At 39.4% G+C, this 27,991-nt stretch overlaps 1 protein-coding gene across 21 annotated transcripts in view; it reads right to left on the reverse strand.

The window, feature by feature from the left end:
• lrrc7 (leucine rich repeat containing 7) overlaps positions 1-27,991 on the reverse strand; it is a 126,901-nt gene that overhangs the window by 8,259 nt on the left and 90,651 nt on the right. For 12 of the 21 annotated variants that reach the window (XM_044199831.1, XM_044199832.1, XM_044199839.1 and 9 more), the window contains 22 exons: positions 27,838-27,910; positions 27,559-27,576; positions 24,289-24,418; positions 23,744-23,859; positions 23,402-23,471; positions 21,704-21,803; positions 21,208-21,332; positions 19,990-20,244; positions 19,532-19,654; positions 18,767-18,878; positions 16,431-16,644; positions 14,264-14,770; positions 13,073-13,297; positions 12,728-12,962; positions 10,863-11,213; positions 10,044-10,289; positions 8,714-8,926; positions 5,340-5,507; positions 3,905-4,024; positions 3,366-3,579; positions 2,554-2,810; positions 1,328-1,420 (listed from right to left, as the gene is read on the reverse strand). In XM_044199831.1, the coding sequence (XP_044055766.1) occupies positions 1,328-1,420; positions 2,554-2,810; positions 3,366-3,579; positions 3,905-4,024; positions 5,340-5,507; positions 8,714-8,926; positions 10,044-10,289; positions 10,863-11,213; positions 12,728-12,962; positions 13,073-13,297; positions 14,264-14,770; positions 16,431-16,644; positions 18,767-18,878; positions 19,532-19,654; positions 19,990-20,244; positions 21,208-21,332; positions 21,704-21,803; positions 23,402-23,471; positions 23,744-23,859; positions 24,289-24,418; positions 27,559-27,576; positions 27,838-27,910 (3,965 nt within the window). The remainder of the gene's footprint in view (positions 1-1,327; positions 1,421-2,553; positions 2,811-3,365; positions 3,580-3,904; positions 4,025-5,339; positions 5,508-8,713; positions 8,927-10,043; positions 10,290-10,862; positions 11,214-12,727; positions 12,963-13,072; positions 13,298-14,263; positions 14,771-16,430; positions 16,645-18,766; positions 18,879-19,531; positions 19,655-19,989; positions 20,245-21,207; positions 21,333-21,703; positions 21,804-23,401; positions 23,472-23,743; positions 23,860-24,288; positions 24,419-27,558; positions 27,577-27,837; positions 27,911-27,991) is intronic. The other 9 variants (XM_044199829.1, XM_044199847.1, XM_044199840.1 and 6 more) reach the window with 8 other exon arrangements.

Genomic DNA, 27,991 nt, shown 5'->3' on the forward strand with positions numbered 1-27,991 from the left:
CAGGTGACTGACAGTCACTGTCACTGCTTACCATTCACTGAGATTTTAGAAAACTACAGTGTGATGGTAAAGGTAAACATTTTACTCTAATGTGAAATATATATATATATATAAGTATTCCATTATCCATTAATCCATATTAACATGGATTGATAAAGTATGTCTATTTCTAGACCTATATTATATATGATATATTTCATACTTTATAAATATAGAGTATGTATAATGTAATTCCTTGACAAACTATTTAGGAGAACCACTTGAGAACCACTCATCTGCACTGACTCCATTTGCTGCCCGTGTAACTTAGCATTAATAATGGACAAACTGCAGCCGGTGGAAGCTTTATGGATACAAGTAGAGATGGGAATGATTAAATAACTGTATGTGTCAGCAACTGAGTCACTACTTCTCTTTAAAACTTAAGTTAAATGATGAATTGACAGTTTCTATATTATCACTTCACACCCCCGACTTAAATTAATTCACCATTTGTCACATGGCCTGTACAGAGGCTGACGGTTTAAAGAACTCTTCTGGTAGAATCTCTATTTATAGACCAGCTGTCTCGTCAGTTACTCAGTTACTCAACATCTGAATAACAGTCAGTAAAATCTGCCATACTTCCCATCCCTAGATCAAAGTGTTGAACATCTAAAATCTCCCACGGTGTCCCAGAACTAAAGCAGCCTTCCTAAAATAGCTGTCAGAGCTCTGTGAGCAGCCTCGCTCCTTTAGACTGACTATAGCAGCATGTTTCTAGGACAGAATGCCATGTTCAGGAGGCCTGGGGGATCTGCAACCCCAACAGGCTCTCAGTACAGGCGCACACTGATAGAATCAGTCAAACTCAGAAGTAGAAATGATAAAAGAGTTTGGCCTATCTTGTAATAAGACATCATGTATGCATGTCTGCACAAATCTATTTCTAAATACTGAAATATTCAAGTTTGTTGCTTCAAGTTTGCAACTTCATTTTCCAAGAGAAATAACGCTTTAAAAATGAACCAAACACACAAAAACATAGTACGTATTAAGTACATGCACACTGTGTGTATCAAATATCAGTCCTAATAACATAGTTTGCCAAACTCAGATATCATTTCTCTGTAGTCTTCCATCCTGTTTGGTAATGCTTTTTTCCAAGTCTGTAGTATAAGATCACAGACTCAAAGAGACTCAAAGTTAACTAAGTCAACTCCTGCCCCACAGACTGACATACGGACAGATAGTTGAAACACTGCGGTAACTAGCAGCAGTTTCCATGGCAACTCTGAGGTAAAGTCGGGGAGGCTGTGATTGGCTGGCAGGCCGGGTCGGGTCGTACCATGTCGGAGGGTTTGAAGGGGTTCCCCTGGCCACTGATGCCACCAGAGATACTGAAACCAAGACCAGGGTTCTTCTCTATTCTCACACACAACTAGAGAGAGAGGAGGGGGATAAAAAGACAGACAGAAAAAAAAAGAAAAGAAAGAAAGACAAGTTAAAGTGAAATACAAAGATCATAAAAAACTCTACACAAGTATAGAGTAGATAGACAACATGTACAAGAGTGGAAGAGTGCTTTCATGTGATGTGTGACACGTTTTGGCAGCTATATTGGAGGTCCTCAGTTCTCTGGCAACAACAATTGAGCCACAAATATCCTTGTCGGAGTTTTTCTATTTGGCATAATGAAAGCCATCTCAGACAAGGAAGGGAAAAACAAAACCCCGCAGGAAGCTCAGCTAATCTGGGTGGTGTGAATGACTTCATGTTCCTACCCAAACTGGTACAGTGATTTCCATCTGTGAAATATCTCAGATTTAGAACTACGCATCCATGGCTTTTTCTAGACCTGTTTCTTCACAAACCGTTGCTGATAGGTGGCTAAAATTACACTTATATGTCCCAGTTTTTATAATATTTTGTGTCCTTTAGTTAACAGCTTGTTGGCCTTATGTGGAACATTCAAAATCCACTTGTACTGTTATTAACACATCTGATCTGGCTAGTTAAAGTACTTAACATTAACCACTTCTGTCTTGCTGGTTCATTTTCTGACAAAGCCATCTACATCTCCGCATTTCACTTTTACCATTTCTGTTTCTTGTGTGTATTAGTTTCAAATTGTTGCACTGTTTATATTTATACTGTACTGTATAATTATCAGCTCGTCAGTCATTTGTAAGTGCTCTGAATTACACCAACCTGTCTGCGAATACATTTTGATTAATTGATTGATACAACAACAGTGTATTTTTCAGGTTAGCTGTGCTGACTCTTTTAAATGCAACACCTGTTTTGTAGAGGACACAGAGCTAAAGAAACCTAAAATCAGTTTACTCTGTCACACTTACCTACATTTAGGAACAAATTTAGCCTATCAAACCATTCATCTTTACCTGTAGTGTAACTGAATGGACCTACATCCACAAAACTAATATCCTTTCTAACCTAGTTACTTTATATTTAGACATCATTTAAGCACAGCCCATTTTCAAACATACCTCCAAGATAGTGTGGGATGTGGTTGCTGAAGACAAACAGACAGATGCACAGGAAGACAGATACCTGTTCCTGGAAACCATCCGTGCTCTTCTGGCCTTTAGTCTGCAACAGGCAGCGAGCGCTCTGAGGCCGTGGGTTGGTGTGGGTCATAACAACCTGGTTGCTATGGACCATGCCCTGGTTGCTGTGGTACTGGGGATTGGTGGCTGGCTGATGGGAGGAGTGGGAGGTATGGGGGTTGTACTGGGGCTGGTTCCCAGGTGGGGACAGGGCCATGGGCAGGCCAGAGCTGGGGTAAGCCTGTCCAGGACTAGGAAGGCCTGGACAAAAAAAAGAAAAGAAACTGGTAGCGTCTAACACCCTGAAGTAAAACTTTTGACCTATGATTGATTAATGTGTAGGCTGTAGATCTGAGACACATGGGACACATACTTAATTTTACACTGACAGACTAATTACTGGGAAATTGCAGGTTTCAAATTGTAAACTGGGGCAAATTTAATTGAACTTTCATGCTACAGTACCTTGAACTGAATTCAAGATAAATAAAACAAAGAAACTAACAAACAAATCTATCAATAGAATGACACCAGGGTATGCTAACTGGCTAAGAATAGTAATCCCTCGGCTGTTAGTGTTTTGTGGCCCTCGATTAAATCACTCTTCTATTGTCATGACAACAGAAACACAAAGATACATTGTATCGATGACAGTTTAATAACTGAATACACTACATTTGTTTCCGATTTCATGCTTGGATGTGACAGCATGATTGGTTGACTGTATCATACTCCTTGTGCACATTTAAGGTTTCAACCCTAAAATGAATCTTTACGGGTTACAAATGAACCATTTTTAAATTTATTACCATTTACCTTGAGGCATGGTGCCTTGGTACTGCCCTGGCCCCCCAGAGGGAACCACTGACAAGGGCATCCCTGGTTGGTATTGGCCCCCTTTGTTCATCATCCCATCGTAGCCCTGCTGCCCGACCACACGATGAGGCGTAGTGGACGAGGAGGAGGAAGAGGAAGTGACGAGCATGTGTGTGTTGTGTGATTGGTGGGAAGGGGTGTGGGAGTGGGCACTCTGTGGACAGAGGAGGGGCAGTTAGAGGCATGACATTAAAAATTCCACACTAGAGGAATGGATACTGGAGATTATTTATTTACATTTTAAATACATTTATTTTGAGAAGGTCATTTCTTCCTTCCAAGGCTCACGATCCCCACTTATGGAAACATCTATAAACTACTTTCATACATCAGCTGCAAAAAGAGCCTTTATAAAGCTCAATGCTGTAAAGTTTAGCCAAATAGGATGTTACTGTTTCACTATGTCAGTGTAAAATAGGATGGATAAAACACAGTAAAACTAAGACGAAAAGGTTCACTGATTAGACAACAGCTCTTACCTTTTTCATGAGGTTGTCAGGTGGGACATCCCTCCTGCCAAGTGAGTAGGGAGCCCACTGGTTACTCCCTGACACCCCTTCCTGGTCATTATCCAGCATGGCAGCCTGCTGAGAAGGGGTCTGAGAGAGAGACAGAGACAGAGAGACACAGAGAGACCATTACTGAAAATGAACATTTACACACACACTTTAGTAATTAATTCATGTATCAACCTTTGCCTGCCTGAGTTTCAGACAGGTTTATATGAATGTTATGTGAGATTCTGTTGTTTTAAGTATGGATACTGTAGGGCTGCAACAGCTTAGTAAATACTGTAGCTTTTTCCTTCTAGGTGAAGTAAAGTAATGTGTTGTGCAACGTTACCACCAGTCAACATGGTGATAAATACTGTATCTGAATAGACAATTATTTTTTATTGCCCCTTCCTTCTACACCAAGAGCCTCTCATTCAAAGTATTTCTCTACAATAATAAATCTTAATAATTAAATAAACAGCAATTAAAGTAAAAAAAACAAAAACATTTTTAGGTATTATTTATTAGTGGTTTAACACTCAAAAACTCACTCAAACCACCAGTTGTCATCAGATTAAAATCTAAATGTTGCCAAATCCTGATTGGCTCATGGAAATATGTGACATCCCCTTTCCTAACTGGGCCACGCCCACTTCAAAACAGTAAGAAGACTGCAGAGAAAAAAAACAAATACTGAAATCTCTTATGGGAAATAACCGAAAGTGTTCTTCGGCACAAAATTATGTGTTTATGTAGCACCCCAACACCCATAGTAAGAAGTTGTTTGAGAAAGTTTTCAGGGCCTTTAAAAGTGTTCCCAGTTCAAACCAGTGACTACTTTATATTTGTATCAAGTGGCAGGTAATAGATAAATAAAAAAAACTTTTATAGATAATAATAAGAAGAGATGGTAAGACCTAAAATGATTCATTGTGTTGTAGACATGCAATGCCCAACATCTCCATGTGTCAGACAACAAAGATCCGCCTGTAGATTGACATAAAGTATTTTAGGATGGCAAAGACAAATGTCTGTTTGTTGAGCTGCTTCATTCTCTGTTGTTTTGGTAACCTTGAAATGTGAAAAGTATCTTATAGTTGGGTCCAAACTCTTGAAATACCAATCCATCACCAGAATGTGTTCATTGGCTGCTACACTTGATGTAGCTTTCAGTCATGTTGAGAAAGATTCATGGGATTCGAACGCCAAAACTAAGGGGTATCATACCCAGTTCATCGAAACTCACGGCTTGAGGTCGAAAACAAGGTAGTTCTAAAAATCAAAATTATGATAGCAATAATGGCACACAGGTAAATAATAGTTCACACAGTTAAATAATAGTTCATGGCTGCTGTAGTTGGGTGAAGAGGTAGTAATAACAGCAGTACCAGGGGTTCATGGTTCTCAGAGGGATACTCACAGCGTTAGCAGACGGAGGAGGAGGTAGTGGCAGCCAGCGGCCAGCAGGGGGCTCATGCTTAGTGTTATTGTAAAGGTTAAAGTTCAAAGTGCTGCTGCGCCCCTGGCCGTGACCCCCGCCCTGACAGAGCATGCCCAGCGTGAGCGTGTTGTGCTTTAGGACACCACTCTGATTGGAGAAGACAACATCACATGACATGGGTGAATGTAGGGGGAGGGGGGTGGAGCCTACACAGCGGGCTGCAGCGTTTTGACAACACACTGTGAGCTCCACAAACAAACAACAATAACACTGATAAAACAACAACAACAACAGTGCAGAGTTGCTGAAAGCACAGAGAAATGTTAGCTAGTGATCGGTCAATACGCACAAAGAACATAGTGTCATACAAGCAACAACTGGTGGATCAATTCATTCCAACATTAGTATGCTTTCAAATTAGTTATATAGTAACATATGTGGGTATTTAAACAAACAATAAGTCCAATCCCTAACTGAAAACTAATAGCTATAAGGTTTTATTATGACATGTTTTAAACTTCTATGTATGAACAGACAATGTGTTTCAGTATTTCATTATAGCACCATCCCACAGCTCTGTCCAAATGTCAGTGCCAACTTTTGTTGTTTTTATTTTGACAAGGCGGATGTATTTTGCACCATGTGACAGGCTAGGAGGATCATATGACGTATGAATAAACCATTAATATTCTGCATGTTATTAAAAGCTTTTTTCATAACTGTGTGCTCCAGACCCTACTATGACCGAGTTTCCTGTCTGTTGAGTCACCGGTTCTGATTAAAGAATAAGTTTGACATTTTGGAAAATATGTTTAGTCACTTTCTTGCTGAGTTAGATGAGAAGATTGATAGCACTCTCATGTATATATGATAAATATGAGGCTGGAGCCAGGAGACATAAAGACCAGAAACAGCTGGCTCTGTCCAAAGGTAAATAATACGATGATAATATATCAGCACCTCAAGAGCTCCCTAATTAATACGTTATATCTTGTTTGTTTAACAAGATATAATGATGCTCTACCTACGAGCTTCTTTATGAACGTATTTGACTGCCTGGTGATAGATGTACTCGAAAAAGTAAACAGCTCTCTGCAAATTGGCAACTTTCCAAAGGCTCTGAAAACTGCAGTTATTAAACCTCTTTTAAAAAAGCGGAGCCTAGATGCCTCTATCATTTACAACTACAGGCCGATATCAAATCTACTGTTCATAGGTAAAATCATTGAGAAAGTTGTATTACAGCAACTTAATTACTTCTTAGGCTCAACTGATTGCTATGACAACTTCCAATCAAGATTTTCGACCCCTGCATGTGACTAAAACTGCTCTTATTAAAGTTCTAAATGATATTCATCTTAGCACTGACTCCGGTAAAGCTTCAGTACTGGTGTTACTGTATCTCAGTGCTGCATTCGACACTGTTGACCACTCAATTCTTTTGTACAGGTTGGAAAATTGGGTTGGGCTTTCCGGCACAGTCTTGGGATGGTTTAAGTCCTATCTACAAGACACCAACTACTTTGTTTCAATTGGCAACTATTTATCTGAGCTAACTAACATTTCATGTGGAGTCCCCCAAGGTTCAATCCTGGGGCCGTCTCTATTCAACCTCTACATGCTTAAGCTAGGCCAAATTATGCGAAACAACAATATTGCTTACCATAGTTATGCGGACAACACTCAAATCTATATAGCTCTATCACCAAATGACTATCGTCCTATAGATTTGCTGTGCCAGTGCATTGAACAAGTCAATCACTGGATGTGCCAGAATTTCCTTCAACTAAACAAGGACAAAACATTTTTGGTACCAAGGAAGAAAGGCTAACAGTTGGCTTACATCTTGACTCCCTGTCTTTGAAAACCAAAAACCAAAGAAGAAATTTCAGTGTTATCATAGATTCAGATCTAAGTTTCAACAGCCACATCAAGTCAGTAACAAAATCGCCTACTATCACCTTAAAAACATAGCAAAACTTGTCCTTTATTACCACTAGGTTAGACTATTGTAATGGTCTCTTTTCAGGTCTCCCTAAAAAGGGAGCTACAGCTTGATCAGAATGCTGCTGCAGGAGTCCTAACAAAAACAAAAAAATTTTGAGCACATTATACCAATTCTCAAATCCCTGCACTGGTGTGCCAGAGAATTGATGTCAAAATACTGCTGCTCACCTATAAATCACAAAATGGTTTAGGGCCAAAATACATCACTGAAATGCTTGTACAATATGAACCCTCTAGACCCCTCAGGTCATCCGGGACCGGTCTGCTAACTGTTCCCAGTCAGGACAAAACATGGGGAGGCGGTGTTTAGCTACTATGCAACACATAGCTGGAACGGACGTCCAGAGGATTTGAAACTTGCACCAACACTTACCACCTTTAAATCTAGGCTGAAGACGTTTATGTTTACCAGTGCCTTCTGCTAATGTGCAAACTTTACACTTTTATTTCTGACATTTAATTTTTAATTGAAATGCTTGTTCTTACACTCACATTCTTGCATTGTTTTTAAATCCTGTTTTATTGTATGACATGTTTTATTTATTTATTTTTTATCTGAAGTACATTTCATACACAAGTCTGCCTCGTGTATGAAATGCTGTATGTGTTTGCTATATACGTGCTAAATAAATAAAGTGCCTTGCCTAAAAAAATTTAAACTTATTATACTTATTATACCATTATGCTAAGTTATCATACAGACATAAGAGATGTATTGATCATCTCATCTAACTTTGGCAAGAAAGCGAATAAGAGTATTTCCCAAAATGTTAAACTATTCCTTCAAACATACTGCTGTTCCCTAGATCAGTGTTGATACATACGCTATGATTATAGTGCCCTGCAAAATATCTTCATCCTTAACACGTGATGTACTGATTCTGAAGATCTTGTGTTTTTTTTTTAAAACAGGTGAAAATATCAAACACCAAAAAGTCAGCTTGTTTCAAGAACTGAATCCGAATAAGTGCTGTATCTTAAATTAACATCAGATCTTGCAACAAGCTGCATTAAAATCAATCTACTAGAATTATCATGGTTGCCTTTCACTCGTTTTAAAAAAAGATTTTAAGACACAACACAAGATAAAATGACTTGTCACAATGCAGATTTTGTTGAATTGTATTTCATGTGATTTTTTCAGCACGTATCCAGTGGTGAGTGTGCAGTAGGTCAGGCTGACAGAGCGACAGTGTGGATGGGACACACATGCAGCCGGACACATATCTGGTCAACCTTACAACACAGACTTACACAGATACAGACAGGGAGGGCTTCCAAATGCTGTGTGTGTGTGAGTTTGTATGTATCTCCCTCTTCAGTGTTTCTGCATTGCATTGACGTACCCTGTCCAATCGTTTGGCCTCTATGTGCCTAAGTAGCTGTTGCCTCCAATCGGCAGGCATCCTGGAGGTGATGTCTTCAGGTTTCTGTGGTACAACAGGTCTTACTTTGATGGTATCATCAGATGGTTTCTCAGGGCAAGTGGCCAGAGCGTAGTCTGGGGGCATTTTCTCCAGCAGGGCAGCCATGGTGGGACGAGCTGACACTGGACGGGCCTGAGCACAAACGGTTAATAATTTATAAAGATAAGAAATTAAGTTGGATTTGATAGTGATGCAATTATTTTATTTAAAGCTGCACTAATCAATATTTTTATATTAACAATGGAAAAAATGACTGTGTAGGTGAAAGGGGTCGCTAGTAGTGACCAACCCCCAGAGAATTAGCACCAATTTTGCAGCTCCCTTCAGCTCTATGGAGCATTTCAGCATCTTTCAACTCATTGTTTTGGTTCACCACTCTCATTAACCTTGCTGCGGCAGGCAGTTGCTATCAGCGATAAAGCTCTGATAAACTCAATGTACGCAAACTCTCTGGCCCTAACTTTTGGTTTCACACGGGACACGAACAGCAGTCTGCTGGGTGAAAGTCCTGTGTTTGTGTGACCGATCCATCCACCCCAACCCAGGGATGTATAATAAGAACTGGATACGGCGCCGCACAGCCATTTTCTTCCAGTGGCCACTCACGGTATTGCAACAAAAATTTCCCCTGAGGCCAAAAAAGCATTTTCCCCATAGGGCACCATTATAAAAGAGATGTCTGTAAAACTGTTGACAGGACACCTCGAACTGCAAACAAGATCAAGTATGACTCTTTTTATTATGAATTTTTTAACCAAGGAGGTTTTATATTTGTAAAACCTTACTCGAGCCGAGAAAAGTGATTTAAAAATCTGTGACATCATCACAATGTAAAGTCTATGGTATATTCAGTGAGCCGCATACCCCGGAAGTAAACCGAAAACTACAAAACTTTTTTGGCGTATGCACCAGGCATATTTTCCAATGTGAGGATTTCCTGCTTTTTTCTCTTTTATATAACTGTGAATTGAAAACCTTTGGGTTTGTGACTGTTGGTCAGACCAAATAAGACATTTAAAGATGTCACCTTGGGACATTTTTCATTCATTTCTGATATTTATAGACAAGACAACTAATCGATTAACTGAGAAACTAATCGGCAGATTAATCAATAGTGAAAATAATTGTTAGTTGCAGCCCTAATTGTTTGAAATGTAACATGACTCATTTTAATAGTGGATGTTATGGGAGTGCAAGTTAAAACAAGTTTACATCAGCAGGTTAGGTGACACACAGAGAGAGACACTACCTGAGATGCTCCGTAGGTCTCAGTACTGTAGCTCCTGGCAGATAGGGGGCGGCGCTGAGTCAGGCTCTTTGTCGGATAACCAATCATGGGCTTCTTCTGTTCCTGGTAGGTGGGATAGTCGTCATCGTAGCGACCGTTTCTCTTGTTGTGCAGCATCTGGCTCTGGCTATCAGTCATATTGGTAAGAGCAGAGTGCTCCATGGGACTGGAGTAGACAAGAGCCCGACCATAATGAGGGGGGTCCGCCTGACGAGAGGAGAGTTTCATCAGACCACATGATTTTTAAGAAAGAACCCTGAAACCTATGGTGACAACAAATATTGGTGCATATGACTATATAATATTAGATGAATGAAATCAGGCTTTTGGTGCCCAGTAGCCTTAAAGAGTCAAATGATCTATTAATTCAGGAAAGTCATGAACAAATTCGTCATTACTGAGTTTTGTGTCTTAATGAAACCACTAGTTTTCAGCCAAACATCAAGCAAATTTAGTTTTTAAAAATGTAAATAAAATGTAAATTAACCACATTACAATGACAGGTTTCAGGTAATATTGGCCATATTTTATGCCGTCTAAAGACAAAAGTGGAGACGTATTATTGGAAATATTCTTGTGATTAGATTCACGGCCCTACAACTATAACAAACCCCTACATTAAACCAAAAATATTTTTTGGGAGGATGTGGTGGAAACATATTTAACAGACAGCTTCATTAACTAATGTTACTATATCATTATTCATTTGATTGATTCATTTTTGACAGTAGGACTAAAACACACATACAAAAATAAGCATAATTTTCAGACAGCAGATACCTGCTGTCTGTACTGAGCTTCCTGCAGCGCCTCCTGCTGGGCTTCATGGACTCTGCGGAACAAAGCGAGCTCTGTGGAGCTCACCAATGAATCTGCTCTCCTCAAAAACCCAGGCCTGGAGCGCTGTGTTGGGATTGGATGCTGCTGCTGGCTGGGCGGACCATCCTGATTGATTGGCGACTGGGGGAAAGAAAACATCTCCAGTGGTGGATATGCACGATACCGAGGGCTCACCAACTCCTTGGGTAATGTCTTCCCTGGTTGACTGATGTACTCCAAGGCCTTTGATGAGTGGTTGACATAATCTGGTGTGTTGGGGAAGGGGGGAGGGACCCGACGGTCCATGGTCACCTGATTGGTTAGAATGGTTACCAGTAAGTCTATGAAATGTTTTCAGGCATTGTTGTTGTCATACAAAACTGTTGTGACTTTAGATTTTTTAGTTTAGTTATCATGTTGAGAAAAAAAAAAGAAATTAAAGAGTAACTTAACACCCCTTGAAAATCAAAGTGTTTAACTTTTCACCTTGCTGCAGTGAAGTACAGGTGGACTCCAGGACTTGGTGACATCTCTGTTGGGTGGGGTTTCAGGTGCAATAGAGCATTTCTGACCACATCCAGCCACAGTGATCCAGGATGTGGTGAAAAAGGCTTGAAACTTTCAACCACAGAGGCAGCAAAACACTGCTTTTTAGCCTGGTGTTAAGTTACTCTTTAAGCTACATGAAAGCTATTTAAAAATTCAAGAGAATGTGACCCACAAAATGCTGCATATGTAACTTGAAGTTAATGATTGAGAAGATGAGTTTTCTTTTAAGCAAGGTGATGATTTTTTTAACTGAAAGCAGATATATTATTAAATATATCCCTACAGGTATATATTAAAAGTGCCCTTTTAATAAACACCTGTTTTGTTATGTTTACATTCAGTGTTTCTCACCAAAACATGAATGCATGTATCCTTGACGCCTAAAAACATGTTGAATGCATATCCTTCCTCATAAAACATTTACAGCTAAAGCTGATATTTGGAATATTTTAAATTCTGCACTGTTTACATCCATGTTTACTAGCGCTTCTTTGTGCATTACCGCCACCATTTGTCATTCAGCGGAAGAGTGTGAAATCAGTGGCAATGTGTTTTGCATCGCTCGCATTCTTGTGAGTGTGCACACAAAACAGGGACCTGCTTGTAAAAACATTGCTCCATAGCGCTACTAACAACTCCACATGGTACCTTTAAAGTGGCTATAATCTATATTTTTATAATAACAATGTATCAAATGACAATGTGAAAACAATGTGACAATGCAAAAGGGGTCGCTCGTAGTGAACCTACTGAGAATTATTACCCAAATCTGCAGCTCCCCTGTGTTTTATGGAGTTTTACAGCAAGTTTCAGTTCATTGTGTAGCTGTTCGGCCCACAACCTGACTGTTTTGGTCACTGTCACCGCTCTCATAATGTTGTCTTTGGCTGCAGCAGGCAGCTGTTTTCAGCGAAAAAGCTCAAAAAATCCACTGTACACTACCTGCACCAAATGGCAGGCAGACACAGTTAGCGACTAGCTGGTGAACATAGTGGAGCATTTAGCAGCTAAAAAGCTCAGCCCTCAGGAGTTGGTAAAGACCAAAAGAGCTAAAAGAGCGTGAATATTAGACTTACATTCGTCAAGTGTCCAGAAACACAATTCCAAATAAAACAATGTTGTTCCAGAACTGCTGGATGTGCAATAAGTAAATGTTTGCTAACAAGTTCACCATATCAACTTAAAAGGTGATGATGTGTTTACAACTTATATCCACCATCCTCAAGTGGCCAAAAAAATCAGTTATTGCAGATTCAAGAATGAGACAAGCTTCTAACCTGGGGGTTGTAGTTGTGGTCGAAGTGGTAGGCCTTGTGTGGGATGGCAGGTTTTTGGTTCTGTCCCTGCTGGTTCTGGTTGTTGGCTCCGTGTCCTGGGTAGCCCAACTCATCGTCTAACATGGGGGCAGACTGTGACCGTGCCATGCTGGTCTGCTCCATAGAACCAGGAAACTCGGGACGATCCAAACTAGTCTGCTGCTCAATCGATGAACTGTAGCTGTCCATGGGAATACTGTAGAGAGAACAGCAAGAAAAATCAGCTACATCTTTGCAATCACTTACCTAAATGTTGATACTCCTATTGTAAAGAAAAAAGAAAAATAACATCAAAACTAAACCTACCTGTAGACCTTGTAGGAGCCAATGTCAATCTCATCGATGCTCTGTGATTTCTTAAACTTGGATCTCGTCTCCCTCATCATGGGAGACAGGCGGTCCGAGCTTTTACTCATCACCACGGTCACCTTGTTGCCCCCGCTGACACTTAGCTGATCCTTCCTGTTCTGTTCTCCCTGATTGTTGTGGTACGTCCAGCTGCCGGGCAAAGGCCCTGCGCCTTGTTCCAGCCTTGGAGCAAAAAACAAAGGATGGTCAGGAAGTGTAAATTGTGTTAATTATTAGTGTTGTACTAATATGAGCCCAAACAATTAGCTGGACTAGAACAGTGTTGGAGTTAATATTAGAAGAAGAAAAAGAAGACAGGTGAAACAGTGTCATTATGGACAAATAATTTGATCAGTTGTCATTTCATTCCCACTCCATTATTCATCCTATTTGAACAGCTGACAAAATGTGGGTGGCTATTCAGAGGTCTGAAACCAGGCCAGTGCTAGTAATGATGAGGTCAGAAATGAAGGAGGGGTCCAGCAACTCCATAACCACAGATTTTTGCACAAATATTATGCTAGAATGTTGTTTCTTAAAGTTCTAATTTGACAACATCAGTTCATTTATACCACAGCAGATACACTACTTACATATTGACATTTGAAATTGGGGCTGCAAATAACAACCATTGTCATTATGGATTTATATGTTGATCATTTTTTTATTCATCTATGAATTATCTAGACCATAAAATGAAAACAAACTTTAAAAATACACATTATGACATTACAATTGTACAGAACTGAAAATGGTAAAATTTTGAGAAGCCAGATCCAGCAAATGTTGACATTTTTTGCTTGACAAGAATAAATGTATAATTAATTTTCTGGTGATCAAATGTTTGATTAATTAACTGATTGTTTCGGCACTATTTGAGAGTGAAATTAGTAAAAACTGGAAAAGTTTCACAACACAGGATAAGGTTATTACAGAGCACTGGTTCTCAGTTATCTACTATATTAACCCAGGAGTATGATGGATAGGCTGATCAAAATACTGCACTTTAAACCAGAGAAAAGGGTACAAATTCTGCTGTGGTTGGTTGAAATGAAAATCTTTAAACCCCTGGGGGTCATGAGGCCTTCCATATAAACACATACACATTTCAGGTCTAACTGTGGGACTGTTGGAGCTCCATTCTGTTACCTCGAGTCCATGTCCTTGCGGTCAGGGTTGGGGCTGGAGGTGGGTGTCAGGTCCAGTTTGGAGGGAAAAGCGGTTCGGTCCTCCAGCGGGCTGGGGGTTCTGGTCCAGTTCTGCCAAGGATTCTGGGAAGGATGTCCGGAGGATTGTGGGTCATTGTCTGGAGTGGAGCGTTGGTTACTGTGGAAGGGGAGCGTCTGAGTGTCCAGCTCCAGAGGTACTCCTACGATTCGCTCTTGCCTGAGGAGGGGGCGGCGCCCGTGTGTTGACTGGCTGCGGGGTTTGGAGCCCAGCGGCGGGTTTCCCTGACTCGTAGTAGAGGATGGATTGTCCAGAGGAGACTCCTCAGCATCAAAACCTGTGTTGTCATAGTGAGGGGCCTCAGACCAATCAAAAGGCTCACTCAGTGGACGTCGATCCCCACGCTGCTGCAGGGTTCCTGATGGAGGGGTTTCTCTCTGAGATAGCAGAGGCTTGGAGTCAATGGGCTTGGGGAATGACTGAGCCAGTCTACAAAGAAACAAAATATGAATCACTAATTATGCTGTGGAAAATAATAAAATGACCTGAATTATACTGAAGTGCCATACAACATAATTGTGTGCTGTATATTTAATATCATTGTGCACTGGGAACAGCATCATTTTCTCTCCCTCTGATGTCTCAGATCAATTTGGCCAACACCATGTTTGTTGTAATTAATATTTCCGAGAGCAGCCTTGAACAGAAAAGTTTAATGCCTTCAACCTCCTTCACTGCCACTTGCAGTTTGCAAATACCACGTTTCACAAGTACACAGACAAAGGGACAAGTACAGATTGTGATCTGTGCATCACCCCAGGACATGTGAAATGACAACTTTAATGTCAAAAAATACCAAAGCGCGCTTTCAACCTGCAGGGGCTCCTTAGAGCGAGGCGAGGCATAGGAAGAGTGAGGACAAAGAAATTAGTTTTTAACGTTATTATAGATGTTCTATTCCCTTGATAGAGCAATGGAAAAGGTTAGTGTTAAAAAACACATAAAATATCTGTTCAGACCCTGTGGTGTCAGAGAGGAAACAAGTCAAGCAAACTCGTATTGTACAAATCCAACCTATGCAGGCAGATTCCTGAATCTTTAAATCACTGGAGGATGACTGTGAACTGATGGCTGTTACGCCAACCTTTACATTTGACAGTCACCATTTTCAAGGTTGTAAAATAGTAGAAACTAGTTACATGAATAGAGACTTTTAGCAATGCCATGATATTAAAATATCTCAATTACCTGCCAGTAACCCAGCAAGCATTTCTACTTTGAATAGATGCTGATACAACAGCCTGCACCAACATTGAAAATTAGAGCTAGATAGCAGATTTATTGTTATCAATGACTATGATGGCTGATAAGTAACAAGAAAATGCTTAGATATGTCTGAGGTGGTTTAGAAACAGTTTTGCCAAGTCTTGACAAGTTAACTTTTCAACTGTAAAATCTCCTGCTCAGCAAATATTGTTGCCACACTGAAAAAACAAACAAACACATTTAAGGGATTCTTACCAAAAATCTAAGTTTATGTCATGCTTTAATGTTAAAAAATTAGTGTCTCGAATATCGTTACCGGCATCAGGCTCTAATCGTCAGTATTGTTGAGGCTAGAGTTGAGATGTTTGTTGTTGTTTATAGCTGAAACCTTTCTGATTAGGACTCAAAACTGTTTCAAAACACTTTTTGATATTAGTTTTCAATACAATTTTTCCTTCCAAACCTCTCAAATTTCAATCAGGGTAGCAATTTCAGTAGAAAAACCAAGCCTCTTAATTTGCTTCTTTTTATGTGTTGATGTAAAAAAAATCCTCTTGATAGTACTGAAGCCTAGACTGGACAGGTCTGAGAAGAGAGCTTAGAGAGGGAAAGAGAGAGAATCCTGAACAGAAGTCTGAAGCATCCTAATGAGTCTCTCTGACCTTGACTCAGCGAGCAGAGAGATGAGAAAGGCACAGAAAGATGGAGGGAGGAGAGGATGGATGCAATGATTGGATAGACGGATGAGATGGATGATAGATGACGGAGAATGAAGGGGGGTTGGAATTGAAAGAGAAGAAGAGATGATGGATAGTCAGAGGGAAGGACAGTGATGAAATTGAACATGAAGCAGGTGTGTGTGTGTGTGTGTGTGTGTGTGTACCTGTTGGTCCAGTGTGTCTGAGGGGTCTGGTCCTTGCTGGGGGCCGGCAGGGCGGGAGTGTGTTGGTGTGTGTGAGTGTGTGTGTGTGAGTGTGTGTTGGCAGGTGGGTTGGAGGAGCCAGAGGAGCCCTGTGAGGGAGAGTAGTCGGAATAGGTGGCCGAGGAGCCGCTGTGGTTCAGACAGTGGAGCTTATCCACCTCCTCATCTGTAGACTCTGGACAGAGACAGACACAGATAGTGGAGAGACAGACAGCTCTGTTCAGTGGCAATGTCACTTCCGCTTCTTTCTGATAGTCCTCTTTTACGAGTGTCTTTGTCATGTCTGAAAAAAAAAAACTGTCCATATTTTATCCCCCTGGATTTAATTTCTTTCAGATCTTCTTTATCACAGTACCAAGAGACATTGCTTTTATTGGTAGTGATCTAAGAACATGTTCTGGCGACTTAATACACTTTGGTGGCCATATTTAAAACCACAGTGGCAGTAGTTTCGGTGAACAGCTGATTGATTTCTGAATGTATAATGTGGACATCTCAAAAGAATGAACAGACATGGCTAATTTCCATTTTGATAAAAAGCTATAATTTAATCAAAGACACTCAACATCTGAATGATTTTGTGTTTAAATGCCCTAAATGATCTAAACACGTTGGAATTTTGCAATTTCATAACATGAAAAGTCAAATCAGTGATTTCAGGAAACAGGAACCTTCATGGAAACACACTCCAACAATGTGTTCAGTGTTGAAACAATTAGCCACTTAATTGATTAACTGGTCAACAGATAAGTAGTCAACACCAATTTTAATAACAAACCAATTATTTAATCCATTTATTATGCAAACATGTGCTTGATCCAGCCTCCCAAATGTAAGGATTTGTAAGGATCTGTTTTGTATCATTGTAAATTGAATATCTTTGGATTTTGAACTTTTTCTCTCTGAACAAAACAAGTTATTTAAAGACTTCACCTTTTGGTGTGGAAAATTGTGATGGGCATTTTGTAGACTAAACTATTAGTTGGTAAATCAAACAAAAGATAGAGAAAAGATAAATTCATAATTTAAAGAATCCTTAGTTGCAGCTCCAGGTGTGTTTTGTGTTTGCGTGTAATGTTCAGGTTGAAGGTGAGGGGGCAAAAGGGAAAGGGTCATGAGTGTAGCTATGGCAGAGCTAAGAAATGATTCTCACATGGACATCAACGATTTCACAATTTTAATCTTGTGTTAAAGATACGGACCCTTATAAGCAATCCTTCCAAATCCCAGCTCACTGTTTGGATATTGAACCTAAACTGTGTACTTGTTAAAGCTTAAAAAAACAATGAGAGCTACAACAAAATCAGAAACTGCATCCAGAATGATGTTTAGGCTGAATTTCATCGAAGCCTTCATCGAAGCTTTCTTTCTTAATCTTGTCATCTGTCTCTTAACCCAGATTCCTGTAGTGCTCTCATTATATGTTTGGACAATGTTCAGTCCACTGCACTGACGCAACACATGGCCTTGTTATAAAGGATGGGTTTAACACTTTTTAAAAACCTTTATTTAATCATACTAGTCCCACTGAAATCAAGAACCTCTTTTGGAAGGGGGACCTGGAAAGAAAGTGGCGTAAAAACAAACACAACAGTTGAAGATAGGAAGGGAAGGTGAAAATCTCTTGTATAGATACCAATAATATCAAACCAGCAGACTCTTGAGTCAAACCTATTCAGAACTTGACAAAACAAACCAAATAAAGCTTCTTATTAACTTTGCCACAAGATCCTTCATTAAGAATTTACACTACCAAGACAGACAAGCTGTTTGAGCTTTAATCATTTCACGCTGAGTTCCCTGACAAAGGAGTAGATTACATGATGGAGCTCTGAATTAGACAGAGTTCGTCACGGAGAGGAGATAAACTGTTTTGTTCAGCAGACGGGATTAAGGCACTAAATTATTTAAAACAAAAAACAGATTTTTGATAGGGCAGTAAAATTAGCTTTGGGCTCATTAGTAAAATTTACTTAGCTTTGGTGACTGAGGCCTTCAGGGCAAAATAAGTTAAAAAGGGTCGAGCTAAAAGCTGAACACTTTAGACTGGAATCTAGATTCACTGGAGAGGTTTATGGTATTCCCTCCCTCCCTCCCTCTGTTATGTGCTGAAATTAATCCGTTTACCGCCATGACTAATTAGTGGACACTATTACAACATGCCCCAAAGCGCTTTACAATAGACCACATTAAATTACTGTGTGAACTGTACGTGTGCACCCATGTGTCTAAATATATATGTATATATGTTTTTGTTTGTCTCTATGTCGGTGTACATGCACAGTATCGTTCAGTACCTTTCTTGTCCTTCCCTAGCAGCACCACCTTTGGTTTGTACATAGGTTGCTCCACCAGGGTGGGCCTCATGTCAGAGATACGGATGTCGTTGGGAGAGCCGCCCATCGAGTCCTGTGGAAAGACAAAACGCACAGGTTCACATCAGGTAGCTATAGTACAGTAAGACAGTTAGGACCTTGCGAGGTGATAGGCTACTGACCACCAACTTGTGGATAGTGAGCAGTAGCCAGAATCACCCAGTTAAAATTTTAAGCTGATCAATTTTAAACATAATAGCTCTGAATCAGGATCTCTGTGATTTGAGGCCGCTTTTCCTGTCAGTCTGTGGAACTAATGTTAGTTAAAGCTGTAAGTAAGTTAAATAAATAATACATATTTATCAGTTGCTGGTATATTTAAAGGTACTCTGTGGAGTTTTTGACCTCTAGTAGCGCATTTTTATTTGAGTGGTTCCCCGTTTTGTTTGTTTCGCGCACACAGGAGATGCAATATACATTACTGCCAGTGGTGTCACACTATTCCACCAACCTACCTGACCTACAGGTGGAGGTAATGCACCAAGAAACACATTGTACTTAATTATTAGAAAAGAAAGATATCAGTTTAAAAAACATGAATATGACTGATCAAGGTAAATTAAATTGGGTAACTGCCTTACAACAAGTTATAAACATCAAATTCATGGGGCTACAATTCAGTTTTTTTGTACTGTATATGTGCGTGTGTGTGTGTGTGTGTGTGTGTACGGCACACTATGTGACAACCTCAGAGCTCTCTGTCAGGTCCTCTTTATCCTTCCTCTTGGGAATGTCGATGCCAGAGTTATGCATTGATCCCTGATCCATTAGCTGAGTCTGAGAGAAGTCCTGCATCTCTCTGTCTGTCACCTGGCAAACACACACATGAAGATAATTTCTGCTGCCTCTCTTACACTTTTATCATCACAGATCTCAATCCTATATTGACATTTGGTGACAACTCACTATGGCTAATGCTTATGAATGTGCATGCACTTCACATGTCTATTTAAAAGGTTTCAGATGATGCAGTTTAATTACACATCTAACAGGGTTTTGATGTGTTCCACCACTTGATCTTGCATCATCAATCAGTGTTCCCAGGACCTCTTGATTTACAAAGTGAGCACTCGGTATGTACTATGATTTTGAATACATTTGCGTGTGAGTGTGTGCATGTGTGTGGCTGGGAGTGTGTTTCCTACCTCTTTAGGAGGCAGGGGCCATGGTGGTTCGTATTGTTCTTTGCTGAGGTGTGTGTGTTCCATGTTGGTTCCTGCCGAGGTGGCAGTGCCTGTGCTCAGCTGGTGCTGGTGCTGGTGCTGGTGTTGGTGTTGGTGTTGGTGCTGGTGCCCGTGTCCGGCATGTACGCTTTTACCCACAAGGCTTTGCACTGACTTGACCATGTTCTTAAGGTCCTCAGGGTAGGGTGTTGGGTAGCGCTTTAGGTTTATCTCCACCTACACACACAAATTGGAAACGGGTGGAGTGTACACATGCAAATAAAGGACACACACTGAGCTAGCACTTAGTAGGAATGCTACAAAAAAGTGTGTCTGCCTTTGAGTGAAACTTCAAAACATCTCAAATAAGAGATCATAAATTCTGTTAAAATGTTTCTTTCACTCATTTCTTGTTGATTGTTTAGTTGTTGTTGTCTCTTTTTGTCAATGACTGCTAATTTGATTTTTGTCATTGACATTGTGGTACTGGCTGTTTAATATTGTTTCAGACAATACACCACTGAAATCAGAAGAGAAACAATTAGCAATTTGTGGAGAACTGCAGGTTTCTGGAAATATATTTCTAACTGTAAATTCATTTTTGAAAATTTACTTTAAAAGATAACCTAGAGGTTATGCAACACAAACATATGAAAATCTCCTACATCATTTAACAAGCCTATAAGATTAAGATATTAAGTGGATTTATATTTAAATTTTGTCTCAGAGAAATCATGACTTTTATCACCTTTGTATGTCAAATGGCTCTAAATAATACTGGACCCATAAGCCTCAGCGGTTGAAATCTGAGATATAGAATATTCAACACTTCTATATTTCTATCAGGGATAAAGATGCACCATAGTTGCTGAATTGATTTAAAACTCATTCAGAATCTGAAAGTAATCTGACTCAAAATATATATAGTTCTACAAAGCAGTGCTCCTTTGGACTCTTGGCTACACAGTCTTGTGCCTTTGACTTTTCTCAATGCTCACATTTGTACAATTGTTTGGACTGATGATTCAACCTGGAGAATGCTAATTCAAGAGTTGGAGGTGCTCCAGTGGCCAGTCAGTTAATGCTGTCTTTGCAAAACTTGAATAGAAACCCTGGTTGCCTCATATGACCCCCTCCTGCTCAGCTACTCTAAAGAGAGAAAGACAGACACACAGACAGAAACAGAGAGAAAGAGCTGACCTTGACCTTCCCAGAGTTGTCTTCTTCTTCTTTCTTGTCCTCAAAGTCAAAGGCCACAGTCATCCTCTGCTGTCTCTGCTCCTCCCACAAAGTAGGATTAAAGCTGTCACTGTCCGACTGGTAATCTGTACACACACACACACACACACACACACACACACACACACACACACACACACACACACATCAAGGACAGGGTTAACTGCTGTTATACAGTAGGTCTGTAGATGTGGACACATGCTTATTTATACACGCACAAATACTGCCGAATTCAATTCAATTTACAAACACACAAATAACACACATTCATGCACAAAAACACCATTACACATAACTTCGGAGCACATAACATCCTATAATATAACAAGTGCTAATATTGTAATATTACTAAGTGTAATAAAACAAATACAAAACATTTGGTGACCTTACACCATATCTACACATTATGAGACACACACACATACAGTAAACACACACAGAAACACACAGTTTGTACCCTCATCATGTCGCGGTTGCTGAGGAAACATATAGTTGGTCAAAACCTTCTGTTTGGTTTCAGGGTGGGCTTCTGTCTGCAGTGGGATCAGAGCCTTGGACTGCAAACACAGACACACACACACACATGCTTATATTAGTATTCTTGTGTGGACGTTCACTGATCACATTTATTCCCTAATTCTTAATCTAAACTGAATCCTACCTCTAATTTTGAAAAAAATCTGATTGGCTACAGGGAACTTCAGTTTGTTCAGAACTTGACTTGAAACAAAACCCGCCTGAATTTCGAAGAGGGGAGACATTGTTTAAACACTTTACATTTGTAATACAAATTGAATTTTGTTATCTGAACAGTGAGTCAAATTAATTGTCATATGCCTCTTTAATTTGCATGTTCATGTTCAAACACTGATCAATATCTATTAATGTAATGTATGTAATGTCATGAAATTATAAATGTTACCACACACAGAAACTTTAAATGTATTAATGCAATAAAATTTTTACTTTCTGTTTTGGTGTATAAATTAAAGAAAGCCACTCGTGAACCCTTCTGCACTGTATGAACATGTAATGTCAATTTTGTTGGCATTTTAATTTTCAAGCCAGGTGTAATGCATGAAAAGTACAAATGACATCACTGAATTTGGGTTTAAATTTTGTTGCAGAATATGAATACATAAGTACCAATTTGAAATGTAAATGGAAGACTGAACTGCCATTTTACAAATTGCATTTAAATTTTAAATTTGCTTTCTTCTTCCGCAGTAAGCAAGGATCCAGTGATGTTGTGACTTAGATTTCAATTTCATTTGATTAAACTTTAAACTAAACTTTAAATGTCATGCAGAATATTGACCTATTGTCAAAATAACATGCGATCATGGACAGAGCAATAACTCCAAACACTTAATTTACACTACTGTATCAAACATTAGTTTTAGCCAGTAAGCCTGTCTGCATTGTCATTACAAAATGCTGATTTTGTTATGGAGCCTGAGCGTTGTTACTTAGAAGAGTTAATGCAGTTAATTCTCCAATAAAAGCACGTAATCAAGTAATTATCACGTCCCAAAAACTAAACGCGGTCTCTTTGAACAAATAACATCTGACCCCAAATAAAGACAGAGGGAAAAAAGGAGGACAACAAAATCACCAGTACTATAATGGCAGGTATAGTAAATTCAGTATAATGTATTGTATGCACAACATTATTTCCATCAGTACAACAGTCATGGCATACTTATCACAGAAATTGTGTTCTCTCACACTGTTACATGTACTGTGATCCACTCTTCTTTACCTTGCCTTTTAGATAATAAGCTGCTGTAAGTTAAACTCAACACTTCCTGCACATGTTTCACAATAAAAGTATTCCAGGGGAATAAAGAAATAATACCACTTGCTCCCTCTGTTTTTAATATGAAACAGAGGGAGGAAGCATTGAGTTTGCATTAACAGCAAACAGCAGTCACAGCAAATTAACACAAAAAATGGAAGCAGATAACAAAACAGAGAGGCTTCTATATGTTAAACTGACAAAACAGGAGAACTTAGAAATAAAAACCAGCCAGTTCTAAGTAAAGGCATGGTTATCTGATTAATATGTATATACAGTAGCTGTTTGCAGTAGTTTGTGCTGCATACTCGTCAGCAGGTACAGTCTCTGGGAGAGACTGTGGGAAGAGAGAGATACCTGATTGTCAGATAGCCAGAGAGCTGCCAGGTCCTTCAGCTTAGTAAAGGTAAACGGTAGATTCTTTAACCTGAGAGAGAGACACAGCGGGAGGGAGGGAGGGGTGAGAAAGAAAAGAGAGATGTTTCTTTTGCCCACGCACTGTACAGCCTACAGAGCACGTAACCAAGGCAACACACTCACCCATTCCCATGGCAACTGCAGGCCGTGAGGGCTGCTACAGAACCAAAACGGCCATTGAGAAAACGTTGCCTGCATGTATGTATGTGTGTGTGTGTGTGCATCTATTGTCACTACTGAGTCATTGTTTGGTCATCTGTGTGTGTGTGTGTGTGTGTGTACCTGTTGTCACTAAGGTTAAGGACTCGTAGTTTGGTCATCTGTCCGATCTCATCAGGAAGAAACTCCAGTTTGTTGGACCGCAGTGACATTACCGTCACGTTCTTACAGTTACCGATCTGCAACACACACACACACACACACACACACACACATAAACCATCAGATCACATTACAATTACAAAAGTCTAGTACAGAGAAAGATCTGCTGAGGGACACCTTTAAACATTACAGTACTATGTATAAAGAATTGTGGGGCTGCAACTAACCATTTCCTTGATCAATGGTTTAGTCTCTAAAATGTCAGAAAATAGGGAAAAAATGATGATGATCGCAATTTCCCCGAGCTCAAGGTGACACCTCTAATGTAATGTGTCTGTAATAGTAAGCAAAGAAAACCAGCAAATTTTCACAATTGAGAATCTGGAAGCAGCAAATTTACGGCAAAATAGTCAAAATAGTTGCTGATTAATTTTCCTTCGATCAACTAATCGTTTCAGTTCTAAATTATATCAAGGCAAGTGTTCAGCATGTGTGGATGTTTCTACCTCCCGGGGCAGCTCTGAGAGGAAGTTCTCGTCAGCAGCAAAGGTCCTCAGGCTGTGCAGGTAGCCGATAGTGGGAGGCAACGACTCCAACTCATTACAACTACAGTCCAACTCCTCCAACAGAGACAGACTGGGTGAAAGGAAGAGAGGCAGAAAGGAAGAGATGCAGAGAAAGAAAGGAAATTATTCTGCAGACTGCAACATCTCTGCTGCAACCTTAGATTACTTAGCCTTGGGCTTTAAAGGATAAGGGTGGTGCTACTCTTTATTTTTCCTATTGTCAACAAATCCTGTGAAAAAACTGAATCAAGAATGAATTCATCCTACTATCAAGTAGCCAAAAGCTTGATACAACTTATTCCTTTGTGCAACAGAGCTCCCTAGTTGTCTAAAAAGTATTAAAAACACATCAGTGTGCCACATTGTTGCACTGGGTGACATGTTCCTTCATTACCATGAACAAACACACTGTAGATTATTTTGATTCAAATCACATACACCAGCCTGCTGCTGTAAAATACTAGAAAATAATCCCAAACAAATGCACTATTTCCTCCTGTTTGAGTAACGTTTTCTAAAAACTACAGTGACCAGCTGTTTAAGTAAATCACTGGGCATTTTTTTTTAAATAAATGAAACTTTTCATTTTTCACCTGTTTTTAAAGATTTCCGTATTCAGTAGGAACGAATGGGCTTGGATCAGAGTGCCACAGACAGGGTAGGGATGTCGCACAATATTGAGAGAAAGACTCACACAGTGTTGGTTTTGGTCTTTTCGTGGGATTTGTTGACAATAAGAAAAATACAGAATGACACCAGCCTTATCCTGTAACATGTTATGATAAGAAGGGAAATGTGTCTTTATAGCAACAACTTAGAAGTAGAGAGTGTTGAGGGGAGGAAAGATCACCATATTGAAGAATTAGTTAATTATTCAATCAGCCAATTTTTAAATTAAGACTCAATGCACCAATCAATCTTAGTATGGCATTACCTACATTAATTTGGTCTCATTTGCTGACCACCCATCCTCTCTTTCCCACTTTATCTCCTTTGATGTCTGAAATTCTTCAACCTGGATCTCAACTGCTCCACTCAACCAAGATTCACAGTAACATCCATGGCAGGCCCTCTACAGGACATCCTGACCCCCTCCTTGACTGCCATCATTGGCCTGGCAGCATGCTAACAGCAGGCTAATGCTAATGAGACGACAATTTTACATTAATGTACTGTCACTGTTAACATTGCATTAGTCTGCTATTATTATTCCCAATGGACCATGACCATCTGGGCCACCATACGGTCTGACAGGAGAGAGAAGAGGAGTTTAATATCCTATATTAAGATTTAGGGCAAGGTTAAATTTCACCTAGTTTATTATTTTCTTCTCAGCATTGTTTGCATTCTTACTTAATTCTCCTACTTCTCCTACAAAAATTTACAGCTAGATTTGAATATGTCTAATATGACATTTTAACAGCAACTCCAAGATTATTTGGCTGCCATCTGCCAGCCAGCTCCATAATCCTACACTCAGTGGCAGGTGTTGCAAGGAAACACAGTCGCTCAGTGGTTCATCACTAGGTCACTTTAAGACACAAGTTTCTAGATTCAAATATCCTTTGTGTATGGAGCACACATGCTTTTGTGTGGGTCCAGGTGCTACGGTTACTCAGCAAGAAACTTAAACCCGCTTGCACATTAATTTTAAGTCCCTTCTGGCTGAAAGTATCAGCTAAATGAGCAAAGATGTAGTTTTACATCAGAGTAAACTCAGAGACAGCAGTCATGATAACTGACATATTAACTGATACATCCTATATATAGGTAGTGGGAGAACCTTTCCACATTTCAGTCTATACAGCTACCTGGTGTAGATGTACATATATATTGTGGCCTATTTCATAGTTGTAATATAGTCATGTAAAGGTTAAGGACTAAAGACTTTACTTGCTCTTTCTATGAACGTAACTACAGTAGAAAACTAGCATTGCTTATTAATTTCTATTTAATCGACTATAGGCTGTACAACAATACAGACAAGTACAGTAACTTATCTACTGATTCAGCTATGAGTATAAATACATTATTTATCATATTGTACTGAAGCAGCTAGAGGGGACTACAATGTAGTATTGGTTGAGGTACAGGCATAAATTCTGCAGATACATACACTTATCCTTTTACACTTGTCCAGTAAAGTAAAAGTTTTAGATACTTAGGAATATAAAATTGTCCTATGTAGAAACAGAGGAGTAAAATATGATAACATTCATTATCAGTAAGGAACACTTAAAAACTAAGAGGGGTAGGAAAAGGATCTTTTGAGGTGGTTTTGGTTTAATCAGAGGGGAAGCAATGGATCTACAGTACTACTTATTGAGGCTAAAACCTGGGATTTGTTCAGGAAGACAAAATGTTTTCAGAGCGTTCAGATACAAATATGTTGCAAAGAGTGACATTTAAGTCAAGTATATAATAATGAATGTTAAATAGCACTCAAACAGTCTTTTAAAAATGTAATCCATCACAGACTGACTGATTCACAGCATAATTAGCGACATGATCCAAGTTACTACTCAGCTGTTTCAAACAGCAAAATGGAACAGAATCCATTTATTCAAACTCACACTGATTTAATTTAATATTTCTGTTACTGTAGGCCTCCTTTGGATCATCTTCAAAAATCTATCAATCCTCAAGTCAAACAGAGAAGTTGTTCTTATTTGCAGTTTGCAATGAACAGAATGTTATGCTTAAGCTAAAATCTCAAAAGTTTACAGAGATGACAAGAAAAGTCTGTGACAATTCTTCAGAATGAGTTTCCTTTCAAAAATGTTTTTGCTTAATTCAACAAATGTTGATCTTTTTTCAAACGCAACTAATCTGATTTCTGTGATTGAATCTGGACTGTGATGGATTATAATGATTGTAATCAAATTACTGTAATCATTTTACATGCAATCATTTCCATCTTTTTTTAACAGGGCTGGTATAGTACAATTCAATTAAATTAAGAATGTAGATTTTATTCAAATATTAAGTCCAAATACTGAAGAAAGTTTGGGAGGCAAATGTGGAGAAATAGTAAAATGATCACATAATGCCTTGAAACTGAATTAAAGTTTATGTTTGCATGTAATTTGCATGAATTCGTTTCCCACGGCCCCGTGTAGTTGTGAGCTTGTGTGTTTGTATCTGTAACGCAGTTGAACATCTATCCGTCTCTGAACGCACCCCTGGATCCAGTAGGCTAATGTTACTCACCCGTGCTTTGGCTTCGCACTAACGCCACGGCAACGCAGCAAACACAACACACAGAACCCCCCAATCATCAGCCAGCATAACAACACAGCAACTAACAGTAATAAACAAGGAAAACAACAACCCACCAAAGATAAACCTGCTGAGAAATCTAAACTGACAAAATACTGTTGATGGTGTTTTCAAAATAAAACAAAAGTCTACATGGCTTTATTATTCGTTTTTCTTTTTGTGCATGAGAGTGTGTGTGTGTGTGTGTGTGTGTGTGCACAGGTTTATTACCTCCCGATGGTGTTGGGCAGAGAGGTCAGCTGGTTGTCATCTACCTTCAATGTTGTCAGCTTCTTCAACATTCCTACACAATATATGCAAACACACACATATTCACATTGACACACAAGAAAAAACATGCAAAGTTATTTGCTTTTTAAATAAA

The sequence above is a fragment of the Siniperca chuatsi genome, linkage group LG6 (genome assembly GCF_020085105.1).
Source record: "Siniperca chuatsi isolate FFG_IHB_CAS linkage group LG6, ASM2008510v1, whole genome shotgun sequence".
In the NCBI taxonomy this organism is placed as follows: domain Eukaryota; kingdom Metazoa; phylum Chordata; class Actinopteri; order Centrarchiformes; family Sinipercidae; genus Siniperca; species Siniperca chuatsi.